This window comes from Apodemus sylvaticus, chromosome 2 (assembly GCF_947179515.1).
Source record: "Apodemus sylvaticus chromosome 2, mApoSyl1.1, whole genome shotgun sequence".
NCBI classification, from domain to species: Eukaryota; Metazoa; Chordata; class Mammalia; order Rodentia; family Muridae; genus Apodemus; species Apodemus sylvaticus.
The window spans coordinates 123,024,151-123,047,222 of NC_067473.1; the positions used below are offsets into that span (position 1 = coordinate 123,024,151).

Genomic DNA, 23,072 nt, shown 5'->3' on the forward strand with positions numbered 1-23,072 from the left:
TATTGCTAGCCTCATAATGCTAGATATTGAGAGATGGCCCTTCATTCTGTCCTCTGATAGTTTATCTGATATTGGAATTGGTGCTTCTATAATACTCATAGAATTTGCCTTGAATGAATTTTAAAGTACCTTTTAAAAAAATAACAATTTGTCTAATTTAAGATTTATTAACACATAATTGTTAAGAATAACATTACTCTATAGTTTAAAGTTTCACGCATCACTTGTTATACCTTGTTCCTTTCTGTGTAATGTGTCTATTTTTTTCCAGAATTCATGTACATTGGTGTTTTGCCTGTATGTGTCTGTGTAAGAGTGTCAGATATCCTGAAACTGGAGTTAGAGACAGTTGTGAGCTGCCCTGTAGGAGCTGGGAATTGAACTTGGGTTCTCTCAAAGAGCAACTGGGTCTCTTAATCACTGAGTCATCTCTCCAACCCTTCTGTTTCTTTTCCTTTTTTTTTTAATGAACATATTATTTGACAAGCACATATATGTATATAATAATTCTGTCTACAATCACTACCTCCTTTGGAAAAATCCTGTTTAGAATTTTATAGGTACCTTTAAAAATAATTATCTATTGTCTAATTGTCTATTTTATTTAAGATTTATTAGCACATAATTGTTGAGAATAACATTATTGTATATTTTATTCCTGTTTTAGTTTTTATGTCAACTTGATACAAGCTAGAGTCATTTTGGAAGAAGGAACCTCAGCTGAGAAAATGCCCTTTCCAGAATGGTCTGTGGGCAAGCCTATGAGGCATTTTCTTGATGATTGATGTGAGAGGACTGAGCTCACTGTGGGTACCACCCCTGGGCCTGGGTGCTATAAGAAAGCAAGCTGAGCAAGCCATGAGAAGCAAGGCAGTAAGAAGTTTCTCCATGGCCTCTGCTTCAGTTCCTGACTTCGCTCAGTGATGGACTGACTGTTTCCTGGAAGTGTAAAATAAAACAAATGTTGTCTTCCCCACATTGCTTTTGGTTATGATACTTATCACAGCAGTAGAAACTTTAACTAAGATAATCCCCCTCCTTGTCTAGAACCACTATATGATCATGGGTATGACAAGTTGATTGGTGTTTCGGTAACTTGCCAGTGGCTACACCATCGAAAACAGTGACTTCCTCCCCTAGCACCCATCCCCCACGGTAGCTCTCTGAGGGAAGTACCAGGAACTGGTGAGCACCTTCTTCCCTTCCCTTGCCCAGGTAACTATAGCTGCTGTGAGTTTATAAGTGCAAAGTCACAGCTTTTTTCAACCACCTCTGCCTTTTTCTCAATGTTCCCTGAGCCTTGAAAGGAGCAATATAGATGTTTTCTTGAGAGCTGAGCATTCACCACTTATTCTTAGTATCTTGATCAGCCACAATTCTGCATTAATCACTGTTTACTACAAAAACAAGCATTTGACCAAAGGCAGAGGGCAGACCAATCTAAAGGTATAGACTTAAATATTTCAGATGCAATTTGAATAATAAATTGTGTTCCACGGTGTTTATCTCATTTTATTATTCCTGTCAGCAGTGTAGGAGACTTTGAGTTGCTGTAAACTCTTTATTTGATTAGTATTTGTGATAAGAGGCTTTGTGGCAGATGTGTAGTAGCAAATGTATGCTACCTGCTCCTTACACTGATGCGAAGCATCTTGTGATTACTTGCCATACATATAGTATCTTTGATAAAATGTCTATTCAAGTCCTTTGCCTATTTTTGAGTTGCTCTTTTACGTTTTAAGAGGTTTTTTCATTGTTTTTGGTTATTTGTTTGTTGTTTTTTGAAATAGGGTTCAATGTATAGCTCTAGCTAGCTAGCTGTAAGATCTACCTTCCTCTTCCTCCTGGATCCTGGTATTAAAGTTGTATGCCACCATGAATAGCCCCAATTATATGTTCTTCATCAAAAATGAATTTTGGAGATAACTACTCCTAATCTTTGGCTGGATTTAAAAAAAAACAAACCAAAAAACTTAACACATGTTTGTGTGTATGTATTACGTGTGTACACACATAAGAGTATACACTTGCCATAGCCCAGGACAACCCATGGGAGTCAGTTCTCTTTACCAGGTAGGTCCTGGAAGTGAGCCCGCGCTGCCACGGTATCAAGTGTGTAGGCCTGGGGGATTGACAGAAGACACAGACCTGTGTCATTCAGTAAGGAGAATACCAAAGCTTTACTGAGGGACCAGCAATATATACTAGAGGCCAGGAAAAACAGCAGGAAAAAACAATTATAGCCATAGACACCTGGGAGATCCCTACCACACTGGGCGGGAAAACAGGAATCAAATTAAGCCGTAGAATATTCCGCAGAATGTTTCATGTGCAAACAGCTCTGCTGAGGGTGTTGAGCTAAGCTCACAGATGCCCAACAGCAAGTACCTTTACCTGATGATCATATTACAAGCCCCCGTCTTTATCTTTGAATTTTCTTGACATGTTTCTTAAAGAGCAAAAGCTTTTTATTTTAATAACTTTTAATTTATTGATTTATGTTATTTATTTTATATCTAAAATTTTTACCTAACCCAAGGCCACAAGATCTTATCTCCTAGGAGGTTTTATAATTCTAGAGTTTACATTAGTAATCTTTACATTTTAGCCTTAATTACAATACAATCAGCATGTGATATGTCTGGGGTCACTTCATTGACATTTTAAGTTTGGTATGTTAACTTCTAGCCTTCCCTGTATTCATGGGAAGGCTGTATTCATGTATAATTTAGACACCTCCAGGTTTTCTTGTTGGGGTGTTACTTTATTTTAATGGTCATAGGGATGGAACCCAGGGCCTGTGTGTATCCCAGGTAAGTGTTGTACCACTGAGTTACACCTCAAGCTCCAGAAACAAAGTTTTTAAGTTCAACATAAGGTTATGCTCCACTGATCCTCAGGATCAGTCAGTTAACTTGGTAATAGTTTTTAGTGACTTCAGATTCAAACACTGATTCTCCTTGTCAGGCTGTAATGGTGCATGGGTTGGATCTGTATTTGTCCACTCCATTGTGATATACATTTAGGTTGCTTTCCAGAATTTCTTAGATATAAATAGTGCTGTAAAGAACATCTTTGTATGCTTCCTTGGGCTCCTGTGGGAATATTTCTCTAGACTAAAAATGGAATTGGTAAATCCAGAGCTGTGAGAGTCAAACTGGATCTTCTGAGTTTTTATTCTTAATTTCTTAAAAATAATTATGTAACTTTACATGCAATAAGTAGATAGACCAGAAGTTACCTTATTGAGCATGAATTGTGATCTATCTCCTTCACATCCAAGGTCCTCTTTATATATTGGCACTTTTTACATATTTTTATTATTCAAAAATGATATTTATAGAAAAATATAGATATTTATATACAAACTATATTTACATTCAGGAGAAGCAAAAGGAAAACCATCTAGGTTTAATGCATGTGTCATGTTAGTCAAGTGTAGATACCATAACTGATAAGAGAACTCAGCTGGATGCACATCCTTAAATAAGCTGTGACTTAAGGGTAATAAGAAAAAGAAATGGATACTGTGGAACTATAAGAAAACTGATGTTAGAAAAGTAAGACTAGACTTGTGATATGAGAACTGAGGTGACCAGAGGAGTTGTCAGAAGGGAGAAAATGAGGAAGCTTGGTGTCCCTGCACAAGAATTGTAGCTTATGTATTCCAAAATAATGCCTGTGCTGTGTCTTGGCACAAAGAAATACTGCTCTTTCATAGAGAGTACGAGTATCCTGACTTTTCACTGCATTTGAGGTATATGGTTAGTGTCCATTCCTTTTTAAAGATTTGGGAAATTGTACCCTTTTACTTGTCAATTAGAAAATTAGAAATTAGGAAGTGAAACTACTTTGTTGACAAAAATATCAGAAACAGAGCTGCTGCTGCTGCTGGATAAGGACATCTTCCTTGGTCCTAAGATAGCACTATACTTGATTCCCTCCGAGAAATAAGAATAAGAATGTTGTATATAGATTACAGTTTGTCCTTTACTACCTCATATAAACTTTTCAGTGAAGTAAGGAGGCATTGAGCTCAGTTTTACAAGTAAGCAGAGATTTAGAATAATCAAAGAATGGGCCCAAAGCTTCCTACACAGGAGCCATGATGCTTAGTTTGGATGGTTTTGATAAACTAAGCTCACCAGGATAATTCTGTGTAGCTTTGTAGGTAAAGAAACAGTCTAGTTTTTTAAAGTCTTCAGAGGCAACTCTTTAATAGTCTAGAGCACAGAATACTTTTATACTTTATCCTAATAATTGTCTTGCTTCCTAGATGGGTTACAAGACAAGCTTTAAAAAGAAAAAAAAATAAGGAAAATATAAAAACACCTATTATAGACCTGTGAAAAATAAGATTATTCAAAGTACCAAACTTTAGCATGATCTTGGAAGGTAACCTTCATTGGAAGTTCTTATCAGATATAAGATGGCTACCACTTGTATTCCATTACCTACCCCCTCCACCCCAATTATGGTTGCTTTTATCCTCTGTGAGTTTATTATCTACAGGCTTAGCCCTTTACCACATAAAACTTTTGTTACATTTACTGTTGTGTTCCCTGGGTCCTATAAATTGGCTTGAAGTATAATGAGCACTTAAATTTTGCTGGTTGATCTAGGCATAGTAGTGTACTTCTAGTACTTAAGAGCAGATAAATTTGAGCCCAGCATGATCTTACATAGTTTCAGACTAGCCAGAAACAACTGTGTAGTGAGACCTGTCTCAAACAGTAAGATAGAATTTGCTTATTGGATGAATAAATTTTTTTGATCTTTTAAAATATATATTTATTCAGTTGTACCCACAGTGTGTATACTACTTTGTATTTCCATAATGCTATTTTATAGAATATTCTATCTGCAGCTTGCTATTTAGATTGCAAGAGCATGATTTTCATAGCTGTCTTATATTGTATAATAGAATATAGCATACCTTACCAACTATCTTAGTCAGGGTTTTTATTCCTGCACAAACATCATGACCAAGAAGCAAGTTGGGGAGGAAAGGGTTTATTCAGTTTACACTTCTGCATTGCTGTTCATCACAAAAGGAAGTCAGGACTGGAATTCAAGCAGGTTAGGAAGCAGGAGCTGATGCAGAGGCCATGGAGAGATGTTCCTTACTGGCTTGCTTCCCTTGACTTGCTCAGCCTGCTCTCTTATAGAACTCAAGAATACCAGCCCAGGGATGGTACCACCCACAAGGGGCCCTCCCCCTTGATCACTAATTGAGAAAATGCCTCACAGTTGGATCTCATGGAGGCATTTCCTCACCTGAAACTCCTTTCTCTGTGATAACTCCAGCCTGTGTCAAGTTGACACACAAACCCAGCCAGTACAAGACCATATGTTACTTGTGCTTCAGAGATTCCATATCTATAGAAATATTAGCTTTGGCATAGTGAAGTTGAATATACTATATGCAGACTGTCCATGTTCTCCAAATCTTCTCTCTATGCCATGTAGTTTTAAAATTGCTTCTAGTTGTTTATCCTCTATAGTATCATTCTACAAATTCGCTAAAGAAAGGAGATCTGTAAAGGGAAGGGGTAGTGGGGAGAGGGTTTAACAAAGCCACAGGAGTCTAGGTAAAGGGGAAGCCTTGGAAAAATAACATACATCTTCCCAGAAGTAGGTCAACATGGTAGTTAACAGACTGCTTCAGCAGCTAGCTGGCAGAACAACAGAAACACTTGATTTTGCTTCCTTGGTTACAGTGAATGATAGTAAACTTGACCTTCAACACAGCAGGGTCACAGAAAGGGCAGCTTTAAACAGCCTTGTCTGGTATGGTAAATGGAATCTGCACAGCAGAGTTTGAAGGCTATCCACCAACTCCTGGCTGATTTGGATACTATTTGGCTTGAGAAGTTGCTGAGGAAAAAAATGTAAATAAAGCTGCTAGAAACAATTGACTGGTGAGTGTGTGTGTGTGTGTGTGTGTGTGTGTGTGTGAGTGTGAGAGAGAGAGAGAGAGACACACACACGTATGCACACATGAGCACTAGTGGAATGGGAGAAGTAGAAGAAAGCAAACCAGTGGGGTAGCACAGGAAATCTTCTCTAGTTGTATTTGTGTATGTGTGAACATGAGTGTGTGGGGGGGTGGGGGGTGATGGTGGTGGTGGTGGCGGCTCTAAGCACTGTATTTTAGTAGAAACTTGTTTCCAAAGCTGTTAGTAAAATGCATAGTATTTAGAAACCAGTTGTGTATTTGAGGAATTCACATCTATTATGCTAAAGTACTAGCAGGCTTTCTTTCTTTTTAGAGACTAGTGTGAGAGTGTGGTGATACATTGCTTGTTTTTGGCAGATAATCTGCCTATGAACAAAAGATTATGAACCAGATTGCTATTAAATATCACACAGTTTTACATAATTGTGAGATATAGTTGTTGGCTTTGTTTTTTTTAAGTTTCAAGACAAGGTCTCCTTTGGTCCACCAGGCTGAACTGGGACTCATGATCTTTCTGCCTTACAGATTGTATGTGTGTTCATCTATATTGTTTAAATTTGAGTCTTTATAAAGACTTCAAGTACAGAACTTGTAGGTCATCAAGACAGCATAACTCATCAGCTGAACTAATAACTTTCCAGTCCTTTGTGTTACACAAGGAGTTTGTCCTGGTTAGTTTTTGTCACGTTGAGAAGGAACCACAGTTAAGAAAATGCCTCTATAAGAATAGTCTGTAGACAAACCAGAGGGGCATTTTCTTGATTAATGATTGATATGGGTGGGCCCAGCCCATTGTGGGTGGTACCACCCCTGGGCAGGTGGTTCTGGGGTATTAAGAATACAGACTGAGATAGCCTTGAGTAAGCAGCATCCAGTAAAGCAGTAAGATGCTATCCAGTAAGGAGCATCCCTCCATGGTCTCTGCCTCAGTTCCTGCCTCCAAGTTCCCATCTTGTCTCTTGGTAATGTACTGTGAGGTGTGGGGCGAAATAAATGATTTCTTCTCTTAAGCTGCTTTTGGCCATGGTGTTTATCACAGCAGTAGAACCCCCAAACTAAAACAGAGGTAGACTCTACAGTTCAGGAGCAGCTTATCAGTTCCCCTCTGATGAAGCCTACTACACAAGTGATGCAAACTTCAACACAGGGGTCACTCACTGTCCAGTGACCCAAATGCCATGGTCATGTGAAACGAAAGAATATGGTTCTTTTTAGCCTAGGTTGCCAATAGCCCTTTAGGCATTTGCATTGTTCATTATTTCCCCTGGATGTTAAGAATTCAGAAGTTCTTGATTGAGATTTGTAGTATATTAGGTTTGTTTTCCAATTTTTCTGTACTATGTTTGAACTGTTTTGCTTTATGGAAATGTTGCAACCTAAATTTAGAAGTTTTGTTATCTGCACATTCATTCTATGTTGTTCAGATATTCCTCAGCCTAAATGTTTATTTTTCAGCAGATGACTTGTGTGGGAGGCAGTGCTATGCAGTGATGGAAGAATGTGAGAAAATCTGAACTTAAATTTTGAGAACCCAACCATGTCCTTGGTTTATGTAATAAACGTCCAAGGGAGGCACTGCGCTGTACCTACACAATGTCTAATTAGCAGACAGAAGATCTAAGCAAAGTCCAAATTCAAGGCAGCAAAACAGAGGCATCTTATTCTTTCCCTAAGATAGCATTGCTCATTCACTAAGCATTCACTTTGTGCTCAGAAGACAAACAGTGATGTATTCCTGTTCTTAGGTCATTGAACAGATAGGGTAGTGCCCTGTGAAGAGTGCCAGTATCCAGGACTGTGGAGCCTAGAGGAGACAATCAAGCCAGTTTGAGGGACGTAAAGGCAGACCTCAGAAACAGGGCTCTTTTTTTAATATCAGAAAAGACTTGATAGTCCTAGTATAACATATTTTTTGAGGTGGCAAAGATATTTTTATCCTGTTTTGTCCCTTCATAGTATTCATATGCATAGTAAATCCAAATGTACATGGATATGATTATTTATCAATTAAGCATGAAACAATAGTCCAGGGTCATTGTAGTCCATATCTAGTGTTACAGATCCCCTATGATTTCTATTTACAATATTAAATTTTACCCTTCCACATTGCATCTCATCTATAATCTGCCTGTTATACTTTGGGAGTTTGTGAGAATGTCTTTTTTTTTTTTTTCATTTTCTTTCTTTTTTTTTTTTCTTTCTCTTTTTGAAACGGGGCTTTAATTAGACTATGGAGATAGCAAAGATAACCCGTGTATTGGAAATACATGTATAACTTTAGAAAGAAGTGAAGTTTAACCCTTTTAGTCTAAGCTGCAGACCATGGAAAGGTCTGTGTCCAAGCATACCTGTACGTACATCTTCATAACACACTTTGCACACAGTTTCATGGGATCCTTCCTTGATTTTTTGGTGTTTGATACAGGGTCTCTGTCTTAGTCAGGGTTTCTATTCCTGTACAAACATGACCAAGAAGCAAGTTGGGGAGGAAAGGGTTTATTCAGCTTATACTTTCATTTCCACATTGCTGTTTATCACCATAGGAAGTCAGGACAGGAACTTGGAGGCAGGAGTGGATGCAGAAGCCATGGAAAAATGCTGCTTTCTGGCTTGCTCAGCTTGCTTTCTTATAGAACCAAAGACTACTAGCCCAGGGATGGATGGCACCACCTACAATGGGCCCTCCTACCTTGATCACTAATTGAGAAAATACCCTACAGCTGGATCTCATGAAGGCATTTCCTCAAGAGAAGCTCCTCTCACTGTGATAGCTCCAGTTTGTGTCAAGTTGACCCACAAAACAAGCCAGTACAGTCTCCCACCCCATCCCAAGATGGGGTTTCCCTGTGTAGAACAAGCCCTTAGATTCAGAGATCTACCCGCCTCTGCCTCGGGCTCCTGAAGTGCTGGAATTAAAGGCATATGTTTTTACATAGCTCAGATTTCTTATTCCAGTCTATACCCACATCATCCTTAGTGCTGGGATTGCCACCGCACCCAAATAAGCATTGCTAGGGATTGGAACCTAGGGCCCTTTGATATAAGACAAGGCTCTACAATTGAGCCACATTCTCAGCTCTAGAGTTCTTTATACTAGTAGTTTTCTTGTTAAAGCACAAGTACTCTACCCAAGATATAACATATAAACCTGAATGTTGCCTGACAGTTGTATTTGAGCATTAATTGAATCTGTTCTCTGCAAGCTGAGAAGTTGAAGGAGGTAGACAATGGCAAGACTAAGGCAGAGACTCAGCTGGCACTGAGATCACACGCAGGGAAAGACAGAAAGCAGAGGCTTAGACTAGGTGGAAGAATAGCTAGTGTTTTTTATGTTTTGTTATCAGGCTGACCTTATATCACTGTGCTGAATGTTTCCCAATATACATATGGAAGGAGAATGTATTTCCAGATTTATTTATAATGCTAGTCTCTAAATTCAGACACTTGCAAGCATTTCTTAGAGGTTCTGTTATGTATGATATCACTTTACTTTAAGTAAGACCATCTTCATGCTGCTTCTGATAACATTGAAATGTTTGACTTCAATTGTCAACTTACTAGGATTGAAAAATGGAAGGTGTATCAGTAGCATTTCTCTAGACAGTGAGATAATGAAGGCATTGACTAGACAAATGGATTCATCACTTGATGGAGTTATAAAATAATGATGTTGGTGGGAAGTGATGAAATATAGGAGGTGGTGGTTTGTTGCAGGAAGTTAGATCTTGGGAATAAGTCTTTGAGGACTGTATTTCTGTGGCCCCGTCTTTTCTGTTTCTTCCTTGCCAAGTGAGAGCAGCTCAGCTGTGCCTCATTGCCTCTGTGATGACTGAAACAGTGAATGTAATGGTTCCTCCATTATGTTATTTTTCTATTATCTATTAAAGCAGCACAAAAGCATAGCACAGCTACTACTATATTCCATCTCAAAGGCCTTGGAAATCTAGACTACTAGCTTTATCGCTTCCAGATTGAACATACTGACTCCCAAGGGTGCTTGAAGCTATTCACTTAACCTAAATTTAATAGTGAATCCATTGCCAATATCCTTCCCCATCCAACCCAGGTAGTCTTTTGGTCTTCTTTTATAAATAAGATTGCATTTAGGGATTTTGTGTGTGCTAGGCAGGTACTGTATCATTGTGCTATATCAGTAGCCTGTGCTTCTAAAATAAGGAGTCATGAACTTGGCAAGCATATGCTCACACAGGTAAAGAAGCCAGATTCCAGAGAGTATAGCCCTTACTTGGACCAGACTGCAAAGCTTAAAAACAGCATTCTCATAGCCCAACTAGGTTCAAGTATGACATAGGTCCAATAGTTGCTGTAGTTTTGTGATTTGAAAATCTTTTCTGGGTTTCTATAAAATATTTTTGAATACACTTGGTTATTTAAAAGACAAATTTGTTAGTGTAATTTATATATAAATTTTAAATGTTAATGTAAATATATATATATTCTGTTGATTGCAAAACTAAATGAATTATCACAGAGAGAATGTTTCCATGTATCTACCACCCAGGTTGAGAATAGGGGGTGTGGAATGTAGCTCATTTGGTAGAGTGCTTGCCCAATTTATACAAAGCACCCATCTGTAACCAGGAAGTGGAAGGCAGAAGCAGGAAGATCAGACATTCAGAAATTATCCTTGGCTACATACTGGGCTCGAAGCTAGCATGGCATACATAATATCCTGTTTCCTAAGACAGAAAGAGAGGGATAGCAGGGCGAAAAATGAGGGAGGAAGAAATTTCCTAAATTCTAGAAATTTAGACATTTAAAAAAATGTTTCATTTTCCTTTTTTTAATAAAAGATCTATCTATTTATTTATTTATTTTATGTATATGAATACACTGTAGCTATACAGATGGTTTCGAGCCACCATATAGTTGCTGGGATTTGAACTCAGGACTTTCAGAAGAGCAGTCAGTGCTCTTAACCACTAAGCCATCTCTCCAGCCCCTATTTTTCATTTTCATTCACTCCTCCTTCCTCCTCAGAGATGACCTCTGTCCTGTTTCTTGCACTAGGAATTAAATAAAGTTTTGTTTTGTTTGTTTTTGTTTGTTTGTTTGTTTGTTTTTTTTGAGACAGAATCTTGCTCTATAGCCCAGACTGGCTTCTAACTCTGAATCTTTCTGTCTTGGCTTCACATGTGCTGAGATGCACAGGTATACAACAAAGTGGAAAATTTTGTACACTCATTATTTTAAGAAAAATTAAACATGATTCACAACAATATAATTCATATATTTTTATCTCTACTTTCTAATTTTATCGACCCTAAAAGAAATCTGAAATCCCTTAGCCAGTTTTATATAGTCTGGAGAATGATATATAATGGGCATATTTTTGGTTTTGAATGAATATGTAAGTAAAAGAATAAATGGTAAGAATTAGACATTTTCAAAACTGGTGCTCAAAACATCTAACAGAAAATGACTAGAGTAGTTGAGGCAATTGGGTTTTTAGCAGGGATGACATTGAATCTGTCCGTTTAGGAAGCAGTACCTATTAGCATTGTATTCTGGTCTGAGAACACGGGTGTCTTTCTACTTAGGCTTTTTAATTCTGTCAGTAGTATTTTCTGGGGATTTGTTTCTTTGTTTTCTTTTTCTTGCCATCCTTTTCTTTTTCTTTTTTTTTGGGGGGGGGGGGAGAGGCAGGGGAGCGGGGTCAGGGTAGAGAAGAACAAGCTCTCACTCTAGTCCAAGCTGGCTTATGTATCTCTGATTGGTCTCAAACAGCAATCCACTGCTTCAGCTTTCTGGGATTACATGTAGGAGCCATCACACCTGGATTCTTTATACTTACTTTGATATTTACTCCCATGTTTTCTTCTTTTTTATGTTATATCATCAGTGAGATTATTTTCTTAATTTTGTTTTCAGATTGCTATTGCCAGTGTATAGAAATGCAGTTAATCTTATATCTGCAACCTTGGAACTCTGACTAGTTAGTTGTAAGGGAATTTTTGTGTGTTCTGTAAGATTTTTATGTAATAACATTTAATATGCATATTAATTTTTTTTTTACAATCATGGTATATATCTGCTTCCCTCATCTTTCTTCCCCTTTAGCTCTCCTTAACCCCCTTTAGTTTTCTTGTCTCCCTACCTAGTTTCCCAGCTAATAGTTCCAGTACATTCACACAGCGGTGAAATCATACCTGGTCTTGTTTCTTATCTTGGGGGAAAGCTTTTGTCCTCTATCCTTTATCAGACTGAGTGCTTTCCTCATTTCATTGGGTTTTTGTTTTTGTTTTTTTTTTTCTTTTAAATCATGAAAAGGTATTAGGTTTTGTCAAGTGCTTTCTGTTTGTTTTGTCCATTGAAGTGATCTTGCAGCTCTTGCTGAACTGTGATTTTCATGCACTGAACCAGACTTGCATTCCTTAGGAAAGCTACACTTAGGCATGCTACTGGATTCAGTTTGCTTTCTTTTGTTGAGTTTTTATATCTATATTTATAAGATAATTTTCATGACATCTTGTAAGATATTGAGCAATATTGGCCTCACAGAACAAATTAGAGAAATATATTTTAGGATGTGGGAAACATGCTACCTTTGTATGATATTGGTTCATGATATACTTTTAATCTAGGAAAATACTGTCTTCTTACTTCAGGTGCCCAGGTGACCACTCAGCACGTTGATCCTCGCCTTTGGTAGGTATTGTATGAGACCCTTGTGTTCATGGTGAACTTTGCCCAACTCAGTTCTGCCTGAATCTAGAAGATTGCCAAACCAAATGCTGCTCCCAGTAATTTTTAGGGCTGCACTGGTTCCATATTATCCATCCCTTGCAGTGTTGTGAAAGCCTTTCTATTAAAAGTTATCACAGAAAAGAGTTTCACAGCTGGCTTTGGAAACAGTGGAAAAACATTAACGACCAAGAGTATTTACCTCTTGGCATCAAGTACAAAGACCAATAAAAGTTATTTTGATAGCTTTTCTTAAAGGTCATGAAAAGCAGCTATTTTAAGATGGTGCTTTCTTAGGACTATCATGGGCAGTATCTCACCATTTCCTTTGTTGTCCTGTGTTGATAATTCAGTAGTCAAGTTGGTCATTCAAAGCTACAGCAAGTGCAAGAGGCATGCTCCTGCTAGGCATGGTTGTGCACACCTGTAGTCCTGGTACTTGGGAGGTAGTAAATAGGAGGGTTAGTAGTTCAATAGTTTAAGGCCAGCATAGACTTTTAAAGACCTTGCCATTAAGAAAGAAAGAAAAGTGTAGTTCTTAGGAAATTACTGGGTACCTTCCTAAACCGCGTGTTCTCATCCACAGGTACCACGTGCACAGACCTCTTGGCCGGAATCTCCAGGGATGACCAGCCCCTCCCCGCGCATCCAGATAATTTCCACCGACTCTGCGGTAGCCTCACCTCAGCGCATTCAGGTACTCATGCTACTTCCACTGGGTTTCTTCACTCTGCCCAAAACCAAACCTGTCTAAGAGATTCACTACAGAGTATTTACCTCTTGGCATCAAGTACAGTGTGAGCTCATTAATTTAGAAAGCAGGTAAAAATTTATATTTGTTTAAGTTACTTTTAAAGCAAAAGTATGAATTAATTCCTTCAAAATACTGAATGACATGCCATTTTATTATTTACTTACTTCCAAATTGAAAGGCAATATATTATTAAGATCAGGGACTCCTTGTTTGTAGTCACATCCAGTGCCCCCACTTAATAGGTTTTTCAGTAAGGGCAATTAACAATTTTAATGCCTCACTTTCCTATTTGGAAAATATATATAATAGTAGGTCTTGCCCTAAATCAGCAAATTTAATGCTTTAAAAATGCTTAGAAAGTCATCTTATTTATAATCCTTTTAAATTAATATGTATTATCTATGCATAGTAACTATTATTATTATTATTATTATTATTATTATTATTGACTATTACTTAAGCAGGGACAGGGCTGTAAATCTGCCTTTAATCCACTGAGTATTTTTTCTGTCCTTTTGAACAAAAAGACTTTGGAGATTATAGCAAGAAGCTGGGGGGAAGGGATAATGCATTGCTATTTGAATACCCAGCTAAATCGGAACACATGAACAGGGATGAACAACAGAAAAAACATTTGCAGGTAAAAGAACCTGCCAAGAAACCATGGTAACTTGAGCTCAGTCCCTGAACTAACACAGGAAGGAGGAAAAAACAGATTCTCAAAAGTTGTTGTCCTCATATCTCTACAAGGACACCATAGCATGTATGCACCTTAACTCATACACAAATCACATACACACACACACACACACAATGTACAAACTCACAATGATAAGATAAACCATTTTTAAAATTTTGTTTTTAAAAGTAAAATAATTTCTTTGTTTTCAGTGTTTATATAGATGGCCTCCGTGATATCCTCATTCCTAGCCTATGCTTTGTCAGTTAATATTGCATCCCCTGGAGCCTGAAAAGAGAATGTATTTTTAGTACTTAAGTGTATGAGAGCAATGCTTAGAACCTAAATAGTGGCTTCTCTGGTAAGGCTAAGATTGAAAGAGGTCAGATTAAACAATGCTTAGGTTGAATTAAACAGACCCAGGATCCAGTCTTATGACCTAGGGAGAGTTTCCAAAACCTTCTGTATGGTTTCACTGTGAATATATGAGTGCAGAAGGATGAAATGAGGTAAGGCCTGCAGCCCTGAAGATGAGTACCAGGAAATGCTAGCAGTTGTGCTGTAAGAGGTTTTGCTTGCTGTTATTGTTTTTGTTTTGCAGTGTTTTGCAATGGGCTCTCCTGTAGCTAAGGCTGACCTCAAACTTTATATGTAGCTGTGTAGCTGAGGTTGGCTTTGAACTCCTGATTCTTCTGCCTCCACATCCCCAGTACTGGAATTACAGGCTCGTGGCAACACACCTAGTTTTGTGCTTATGGCTTTTAGTGTCTTATTTTTATACTGCTTCTAATTTACAGAAAATAATACATAAAATTAACCTTTACTCGTGTTCATAAAAATAAACCTTTACTCGTGTTCACTAATGGTTTGCCATCCAATTCTGAATGTGTGTTATATGTAATACTTCTTATTTATATGATCATAAATGGCAGGCATCATTTCTTTGCACTGGATCAGTCACACAGATTTCTTAAGAATGATGGCATTCTTTCGCATAGTTATAATACTGCAGAACTATTAATACTGAAACATGCCATTGTAGGATATATAATCCTCATTCCACAATTTTCAGAGATTTTTTTTATGAGTGCTTTTTTCTGGGTTCTGCTAAAATTCATTATTATGATAATAGTAATTAGGTGCCAGGCTAGCATAGGTGTCCAGAAGCCTTGCTGGTGTTTTTTGTATGGTATGGCCCTACTGGTGCAAAGATTTTTTTAGGGAAGAAGAGGAAGAACATAGTCCCTCAGTGGAGGAAGGGGCTGGGCTGAGAGTTGCTACTTTGGAGACAGAAATTTAGGGCTGGAGCTGTGATAATGATGGAAACATTAGGTTCAATTTTTTACTTTTTAGTCCAGCTTTGAAAAGGAAGGTTAATGGGCAAAAGGTACTGCATTCAGTTCCATTTTGGAGATGATTGTGAGATTTTTCTTCATTCAGTGGTAGACTGAGAATTCTGTGTGCTTTGAGGTTCTCCTAGGATGGTCCTCATCTCTTCCTTTTTCAGTTGTTGCTTTTCAGGAAAGTATTATTGTAATCATTGATCAACTTTATTAAGTGTTTGTTTCTGAAATACATTTCCATATATAACATCCAACTATATAACGTTGCAATTCATGTACAATTTTGTTAGAAAGGACTTTGTGCAGTTAGTTTTTTTTTTTTTTTTTTTGAAAGTTTGAAATCTTCCTTGTAGTCCCCAGAAAAAGGTTTCTGTAGCTCTTATAGCCATTCTGGACCTGCTTCTCACTTGCCAGCAGCATTGTGCTTTGTGGTTTTTTTTTTTTTGTCCACCACTTTTTTGCTGTCTTTCTCTCTGACCCCTCTTAGTTCCTCAGAGTTGTTGCTTGCCTGTGGGGATTGGATAGGTAATATGTGAATGCTGTACTAAAGTCGCAGCAATCAAGGCACAGGGTAGAAATAGCACGCATGCCTGTATGCTTGCCTGTCTTCTTTCCTTTTCCTTTCCCTCCCTCAATTTATACAGTCTACATTGGCCTCAAACATACGTGTGTCTCTTGAGTGATGTAATTACATTGTGTGCCACCACACTCAGATTTGGTGGTACTTGAGTATCAAATGTGGGGCATGTGCATGTCAGGCAAAGCACTCTTAATCAACAGAGCCACATTTCTAGCCCTTCCTTCTTAAAAAAAAAAATAGTTCAAGGAATTTTGTTTTTAATTTTATATTATAATTTGAGACAACACCTCTCATAAAATTTGGAACTTACAATTTTGACTAGCTTAGCTGGTCAGTTACCTTGGGATCTATCTGTCTCCACTCCCTAACTCTCTGGTGCTATGGTTACAGGTATTCTTTGCCCAGCTTTTATATAGGTATTGGGGATCCAACCTCAGGTCCTCATGCTAGCACTAGAAGCACTTAACTGACTGAGACATCTCCTTAGCCCTTTATGTTTTTATGAACAAAAAAGTAGTTTTCCTCATCCTTCCCTTTATTCTTACTTCCCTTATCTTTCAGCCAACAGACCTTTTGAAAATGATACCTAATTTTGTTAAAATTATTTAAATTTGTTTCAAAGTATTATATGGTAAGGCATAACTACTGCTCTATCCATGGTCCTTCAGCTGAGTATCTGCCTTATAGGAAAGACTACTACGTATTTAGGAAGAGGTAACCATCTGTAATGTGGGGGAAAATTCTGGTTTAATTGAGGCTCTGGTTGTAGTCTCCTATTGTACTTCATCTCCCTAATGGAAAATGTTGGGGTTCTCCAGAATTATACTTTGGGATGTTTGCTCTAGCTTTCTGTATTAGCTCTAGCTGAGCAGATGGCTTTAAGTATCACTGCCAAATAATTAGCCAAGACTCCTGCTGTAAGCCCCACTCAGCCTAAGGCGAGACTGCTCTTATGACTTTGTCTTCAGCCTATTTTTTATTCAAAAGTATATTTTGATTTCTATTTCAGTTTCACTGAGTTTGAGAACATACTTCATATGCTTTCCACTCTGCAAACTTTTTCCCAATGCATTTTAAGAGTCAGAATGTAGTTTCCGTTAGTGACTATCCTATGCAATTTTGAGAAGTTGAGGTTTTGTGGGTGGTAGAGGAATTATCATATAAATGCCATTTATTTCAAGCTGATCATACTATTTAACCTACTGTTCTTACTAGTTTAGCTACTTGCTAGTGCGTACAGGGAGACATTGACTCTCCAACATAGCTGTGGATTTCTTTGTTCCTTCCTCTAGTTATATCTGGTTTTGCCTTGTTTTGTTTGCCTGATCGTTTTTGGGGTTTTAGTCCTAGTGTTGTAACCTAGGATTTTACACATGCTAACCCCAGATTCCTTATATATATTTGCTTCTTTGTTTTGAGCACATGAATTTGGGATTATTACACCTTGAGAATTGGTTCTCATTATATAGTACCTTTTTTTATAGGACTCAATTGTTTCCTTGTTTTGAAGTTTATTTTGTTTGAGATTAGTGTAGTTACTTCATCTTTTTGTTATTGTTTTTCTGTTTTGTTGTTTTATTTTTATGTACAAGGTACATCTTTTGTCTTTTCATTTGTGTCTTTATATATGAAATACGATGAAATAATTGCTGTATTTTTACTGGTGTGTGAAATTGAAGATTATTATCACCCTTTCATGTAATTTCTGTGTTAATTGCCAGAAAGTTTCTCTTTTTGATTATAATAGAGATATTTATGTGCTTTCTTTTGTTGACTATCAAATATCTTTTAAAAAATGCTTTCAGATGTTGCTCTAGTGTTAACATTTTACATTTCAATACTTTTAAATCCACCTACAAATGATACATAATTGTTAGTGAAATATACATTTAAAAAAAAAGAAAAACATTTTTAAGTGCACTTCAGTAACATTGTGGTCTGTTTGTGATGTTGTGTCACCTTACCTTATTAGTTCCACTACACTGTTTTTAAAAAGCAGTTTTCTACCTATTTTCCTTTCTTTCACTTTATTCCCTGGAATAAGTATGCAGAAAAGCATATGATGTGAGTCGTGCTTAGCTTTTACTAATGTGTAATAAGTGCCCATCAGCTCTGAATGGATAGGAAGTCATAGAGAATTGCATCTCTCCTCTCAGTCCTCCATCTGAGTTCTCTCTTACTGGTGAGCAGAGAGCATGGACATTTGTTTCAGGTAAGGAAATCTGGGCTTGCCTCTTATTATAAGCTTTCTAAGACTGCAGTACAAACTTTCTCAAGCTTTGTGAGGCTGAGGGGAAAGAATTACGAGTTCAAGGAAGAAAGGACTTTGAGTTTTCAAGGAATTGGGGTCGGGCCTTCTGCTGTGTCACTGCGGTCCACAGTCTTGATAGCTTCTCTCCAAGTGCTAGGTTTCTTTTGGCCTGACCACGCAACAGTAAAGTAAGATGTAGCCTCTAAGAGATCGCCTATTCAGAAAATGGAGTGGGTTGGTGATGAATCACAACAGAGAGCCAAGTGAATTCAGCCACCAAGACAAGACTCTTTACAGGACCTTCCCTTCAAAACTATCACTTCTTTAAAGCAACCATCTCCAGATTTTTGAAGAGATAATGCTGCCTTTTTTGACTGTTAACAGGATGGGACGCTTTTTGTTTTGTTTTTTGAGACAGGCTTTCTCTATGTAGCCCTGGCTATCCTAGAACTTTATAGACCAGGCTGGCCTCAAACTCAGGGATTGCCTGATTCTCCCTCCCAAGTGCTAGGATTAAAGGCATGTTCCACCACTACCCACTCCACTCCCTTTAAAAAATGTTTAAACCTATCTATTTTTATGATTATCTTCATAAAGGGGCTTTTAATTAAAAAAATACTAAAGAAAAATCCTAGGATAAAACTAATTGTTGAAAAAATAATTTCTAAAAAGCTCACTATGTAGTTATCTTACTTTGCCATGGAACTTGTGTGTTACTTTTCTTATTGCTTTGATAAAATGCAGACAAAGTAAATTTACAAAATTTTGGCTCACAGATTTAGTCATTATGGTAGAAAGAGTATGACAGCAGAAACAGAAGGTCATATTGCATCCATAGTTAAGAAGCAGAATAGATTGATTGCTGGTGCTTAAGTCATTTTCTCCCTTTTATTCTATTCAGTCCAGGGTTCCATTTCATGGAATGGCACCATGTGCATTCAGGGTGGGTCTTCCCTGCATTGTCGAATTTTTCTAGAAAGACTCCCATAGACACCTAGATGTGTGTTTCCATAGTGCTTCTAAATCCCGTCAAGTTGACAGTAGAGATTGGCCATTACAACTGGTGCAATATATCTTAGACCAGCATTGATTCTAGTGATCACCTCCTAAGCACTGTCTGAAAGTGCAGACAGGTCTAAAGACACACCAACGAAAGGGGCTTCCATGTTGTATCTTGTAGATTGTAACAGACCAGCAGACAGGACAAAAGATCCAGATAGTCACCGCAGTGGACGCCTCTGGATCCTCTAAACAGCAATTCATCCTAACCAGCCCAGATGGAGCTGGAACTGGGAAGGTGATCCTGGCTTCTCCAGAGACATCCAGTGCCAAGCAGCTCATATTCACCACCTCGGACAACCTTGTCCCTGGCAGAATCCAGGTAAGGCCCATTGACAGATGGTTGTTTCCAGACTAGATACTGACCACTTCTCAGCTCAGCTTTGCCTTGCCTTGGAATCCAAATCCACCCCTAAAAGACCCTAACCCTAACCTTAACAGAGAGCCTTTGGGGATTTACAAGCATGTTGGGATTGCTTCCTTAGCTAAATTAAATGAGTGGCCACACCTAGAAGACAACCAGGAACAGTAAGAAGGGATAAAAGCTAATCCGAGGAAAAGACACTAACATAGGCAAGGTGATAGTGGGGCCACTGGAGAATTATTCTCAAAGGGCCACATGGTGGAAACCATTAGTCTCTGATATCTTTTTTCTTTTCTTTTGTTTTTTTGAGTCAGGGTTTCTCTGTGTAGTCCTGGCTGTCCTGGAACTCACTCTGTATACCAGGCTGGCCTCGAACTCAGAAATCCGCCTGCCTCTGCCTCCCAAGTGCTGGGTAGCTTCTGATATCTTTAAGGCACCTTCTAGAGCTGAGGGTGCCTTAGTCTCATTGTAGGTGGCCAACCTAGGTATAGCTTTTCATTTTGATCTTGAATATTTTCCAGGAACTATTCTGTACTTCTTTCTCCTGCTCTGTCTTACTTATCTCTACTCTGAGAGGGAGGAGCAAGATGAGCAAGATGTGATTGGAGACACATCAATAGGGGCAGCCACAATAAACAAACAAATTTATAAATGGAGATGCTGAAGGAAAGCAGGGCCAATTGTAAGGTTGGAGGCTCAATGCCAGCACCCAAGAGTAATCAGGAATAGGCATGTTTTGACATAGTCTGTGTTAAATTTTTTTAAACTTATTTTTGAGACAGGGTCTTTATATAGCCCTGACTGTCTTGGAACTTGCTATGTAGACCATGCTGGCCTCAAAGTCAGATATCTACCTGCTTCTGCCTCTCGAATGCTGGGATTAAAGGTACGTGCCACCATATCTGGCTTTTTTTTTTTAATTTGTGACGAATTGTACATAATATAAAATTTACCATCTTAACCATTATTGTACCCCCATCTATAAATCTTTTCATCTTCCTAAACTGAAACACTGTACCTATTTGGGCTCTCACACACAAGCCACAGTGACGAGATGGGAGAAGTTAGTGTTCTATTCCCTTTCCCTCAAGCCCTCTTCTGTCAACTTCCTGCCCCTACCCCACCTGCCCCCAATCCCGTATGAGTGTTTGTGTGGGGTATGTTCAAGTGCATATTTTTAGTAAGTTTAGATGCCTGTAGAAGCTTGAGAGGTGTTCAGTCCCTCTAGAGCTAGAGTTATAAGCAGTTGTGAACTTCCCAAATTTTAGTGCTGTGATCTGAATTTGAGTCTTCCACAAGAACATTACGTACTCTTAACTGCTGAGCCATATCTTCATCAGACTCTCTGTTTAAAATACTTTTTATGCATTTATATATTTATGATATATATTTTATATTAAATATATATGGCAAATTTTATTTTTTTGTATTTTATATATGAGTGCATACATGGTACAGCATGTGTGTGGAAGTCAGAGGGCAAATTATAAGAGTTGGCTCTCAGCATGTGGGTTCATGGGATTGTCAAGTTTAGCAGCAGGTGCCTCTTCCCACTGAGACATTTTGCTGGTCCTACATCATCTTTTTTGGTATGTCTCTCTGAACCTGGAATACACTGATTTGGAGAGACTGCCTACCTGACCAGTAAGCCTGGTGACCCAAGCTTAGGTCTTGTGCTTACACAGCAAGGTCTTTACTGACTGGACCCATCTGTTAGCCCTTGTTTTTATCTGTTCATCTATTGATTGATACCTGGTTAGTCCCACTGTTTGGCTATTATTGATGTGTGGGGCATTCTTTCTACTGTAAAGAGAAACTTGAGAACCTTCTTTTTCCCTTGATGAGCTAGACTTAGCCTGCCAGTGTGTTCTGCTTTCAGAAATGTCTTCTGATAATAGCTAGCAGTGCAGCTAGCCAGCATTATCTGTCTTATCCTCCTCCCAAAGTGTGTTCTGATCTTTTGATGTTAAACTATTCATTTTGTTAAAAAGCACAGCTTTGTGGAAGACTGGCTTCTGATGTTGTCACATTTCACAGGTGATTTTTTTTTTTTTACCTGATTTCTGTATATGGTCCCATCGTGTGAAATTCATTTGAAGGTTTATTGTATGCTCAAATTAAGTACATTTTAAAAATAACCATTCTTTAAATTTTTTCAGCTAGCTATCAGTTGTTTTCTTCTAGATGGATAGCACTGTTTGTAATTTAGAGTTACCTATAAGTGAGAGGGAATGACAGGCTTCTGCTGTCATCTGTACTAGTCCATCTATCCATTTCCAGGTGCTTCAACAAGCAATCCATTCAGGAAAGCCTGGGTATAGCTCTGACAAACATGCCAGGTTGCATATTTCCATGTTGTTTGATGGGATGAGAAACATAGCAGAAGAACCTTGCCTGTCTTTACCTTAGAGAATCCATATGTGATCCCTATGTGGCCTCCCGTCTTGGTGATAGTCACAGGATAGGAGAGTAATCATTGACATGTGCAGGCCAGTGGGGAAGCAGAATTACCTGGCTGTTGAATGAAGAAGCTGTTGGTTAGAGTAATCCTGGTTCTACCTTTTTGTTTAGATACCCAAGACTGAGAATGTACAACTAGATGTTACTTTACTTAGTTATCTAGCTTTTAATTGGCACTGTTTGTTTGTCAACACCTTAGATCGTCACGGATTCTGCTTCTGTGGAGCGTTTGCTGGGGAAGGCAGACGTCCAGCGGCCCCAGGTGGTGGAGTACTGTGTGGTCTGTGGCGACAAAGCCTCTGGTATGTGACTCCGGCTTCTGGCATGTATCTTGGAGCAACATGACCTTTTATAGGGTAGGGAAGTGGTTAGTTGAGAAAGAACATTTTATGTAGGTTTCAAACATGAAACTCACATAATAAGCAAAGTAGTTTGTCAGATTATTCAAACCGATAGGAAAAGTCAAGAATTCTGATTTGTTACTAAGTGTTTATATGCTATTAAGTAAAATTTTTTTCTCATCTTGTTTTTATCTCCTAAGGTATGTTGTGTATATAATCCACCCCCATCCAAATTGTCTCACTTTTCTTTTTATCTGTTCATAAAACCCTGTGGGATAAGCTTCTTTGATAGAGTAGGAACTATGTAGTGCCATGTGTATGTGTGTGTGTACACTTAGTGGAGACCAGAGGCCTCTACTGAGTTATTTAAATCTGTGTTTCTGGTGTCCTTCAAGGAGAGCCCAAAGGTTTCCGCAGTTAGTGCTCTGATGGAGACAGGAGGCTTGGTAGCACTGGGGAGCCATAGAAGGTAAGCAAAGCAGTAAGGCAGGCAGTGGGAATGTGAAGAAGCTCAGCCCAGGGAATCTGGCACATAGACCTGAGTTCTGAAGCAGCTTTTTTCCACCCTCAGGAAGTC

General features: G+C 38.3%; 1 protein-coding gene across 3 annotated transcripts in view; it reads left to right on the forward strand.

The window, feature by feature from the left end:
• The window catches only part of Nr2c2 (nuclear receptor subfamily 2 group C member 2), a 66,322-nt gene that overhangs the window by 23,840 nt on the left and 19,410 nt on the right, over positions 1 to 23,072 (forward strand). For 2 of the 3 annotated variants that reach the window (XM_052174344.1, XM_052174343.1), the window contains 4 exons: positions 12,589 to 12,628; positions 13,251 to 13,361; positions 19,452 to 19,652; positions 22,354 to 22,456. In XM_052174344.1, coding sequence (XP_052030304.1) covers positions 13,290 to 13,361; positions 19,452 to 19,652; positions 22,354 to 22,456 — 376 coding nt within the window. In that variant the 5' untranslated portion in view covers positions 12,589 to 12,628; positions 13,251 to 13,289. The remainder of the gene's footprint in view (positions 1 to 12,588; positions 12,629 to 13,250; positions 13,362 to 19,451; positions 19,653 to 22,353; positions 22,457 to 23,072) is intronic. The other variant, XM_052174346.1, reaches the window with a different exon arrangement.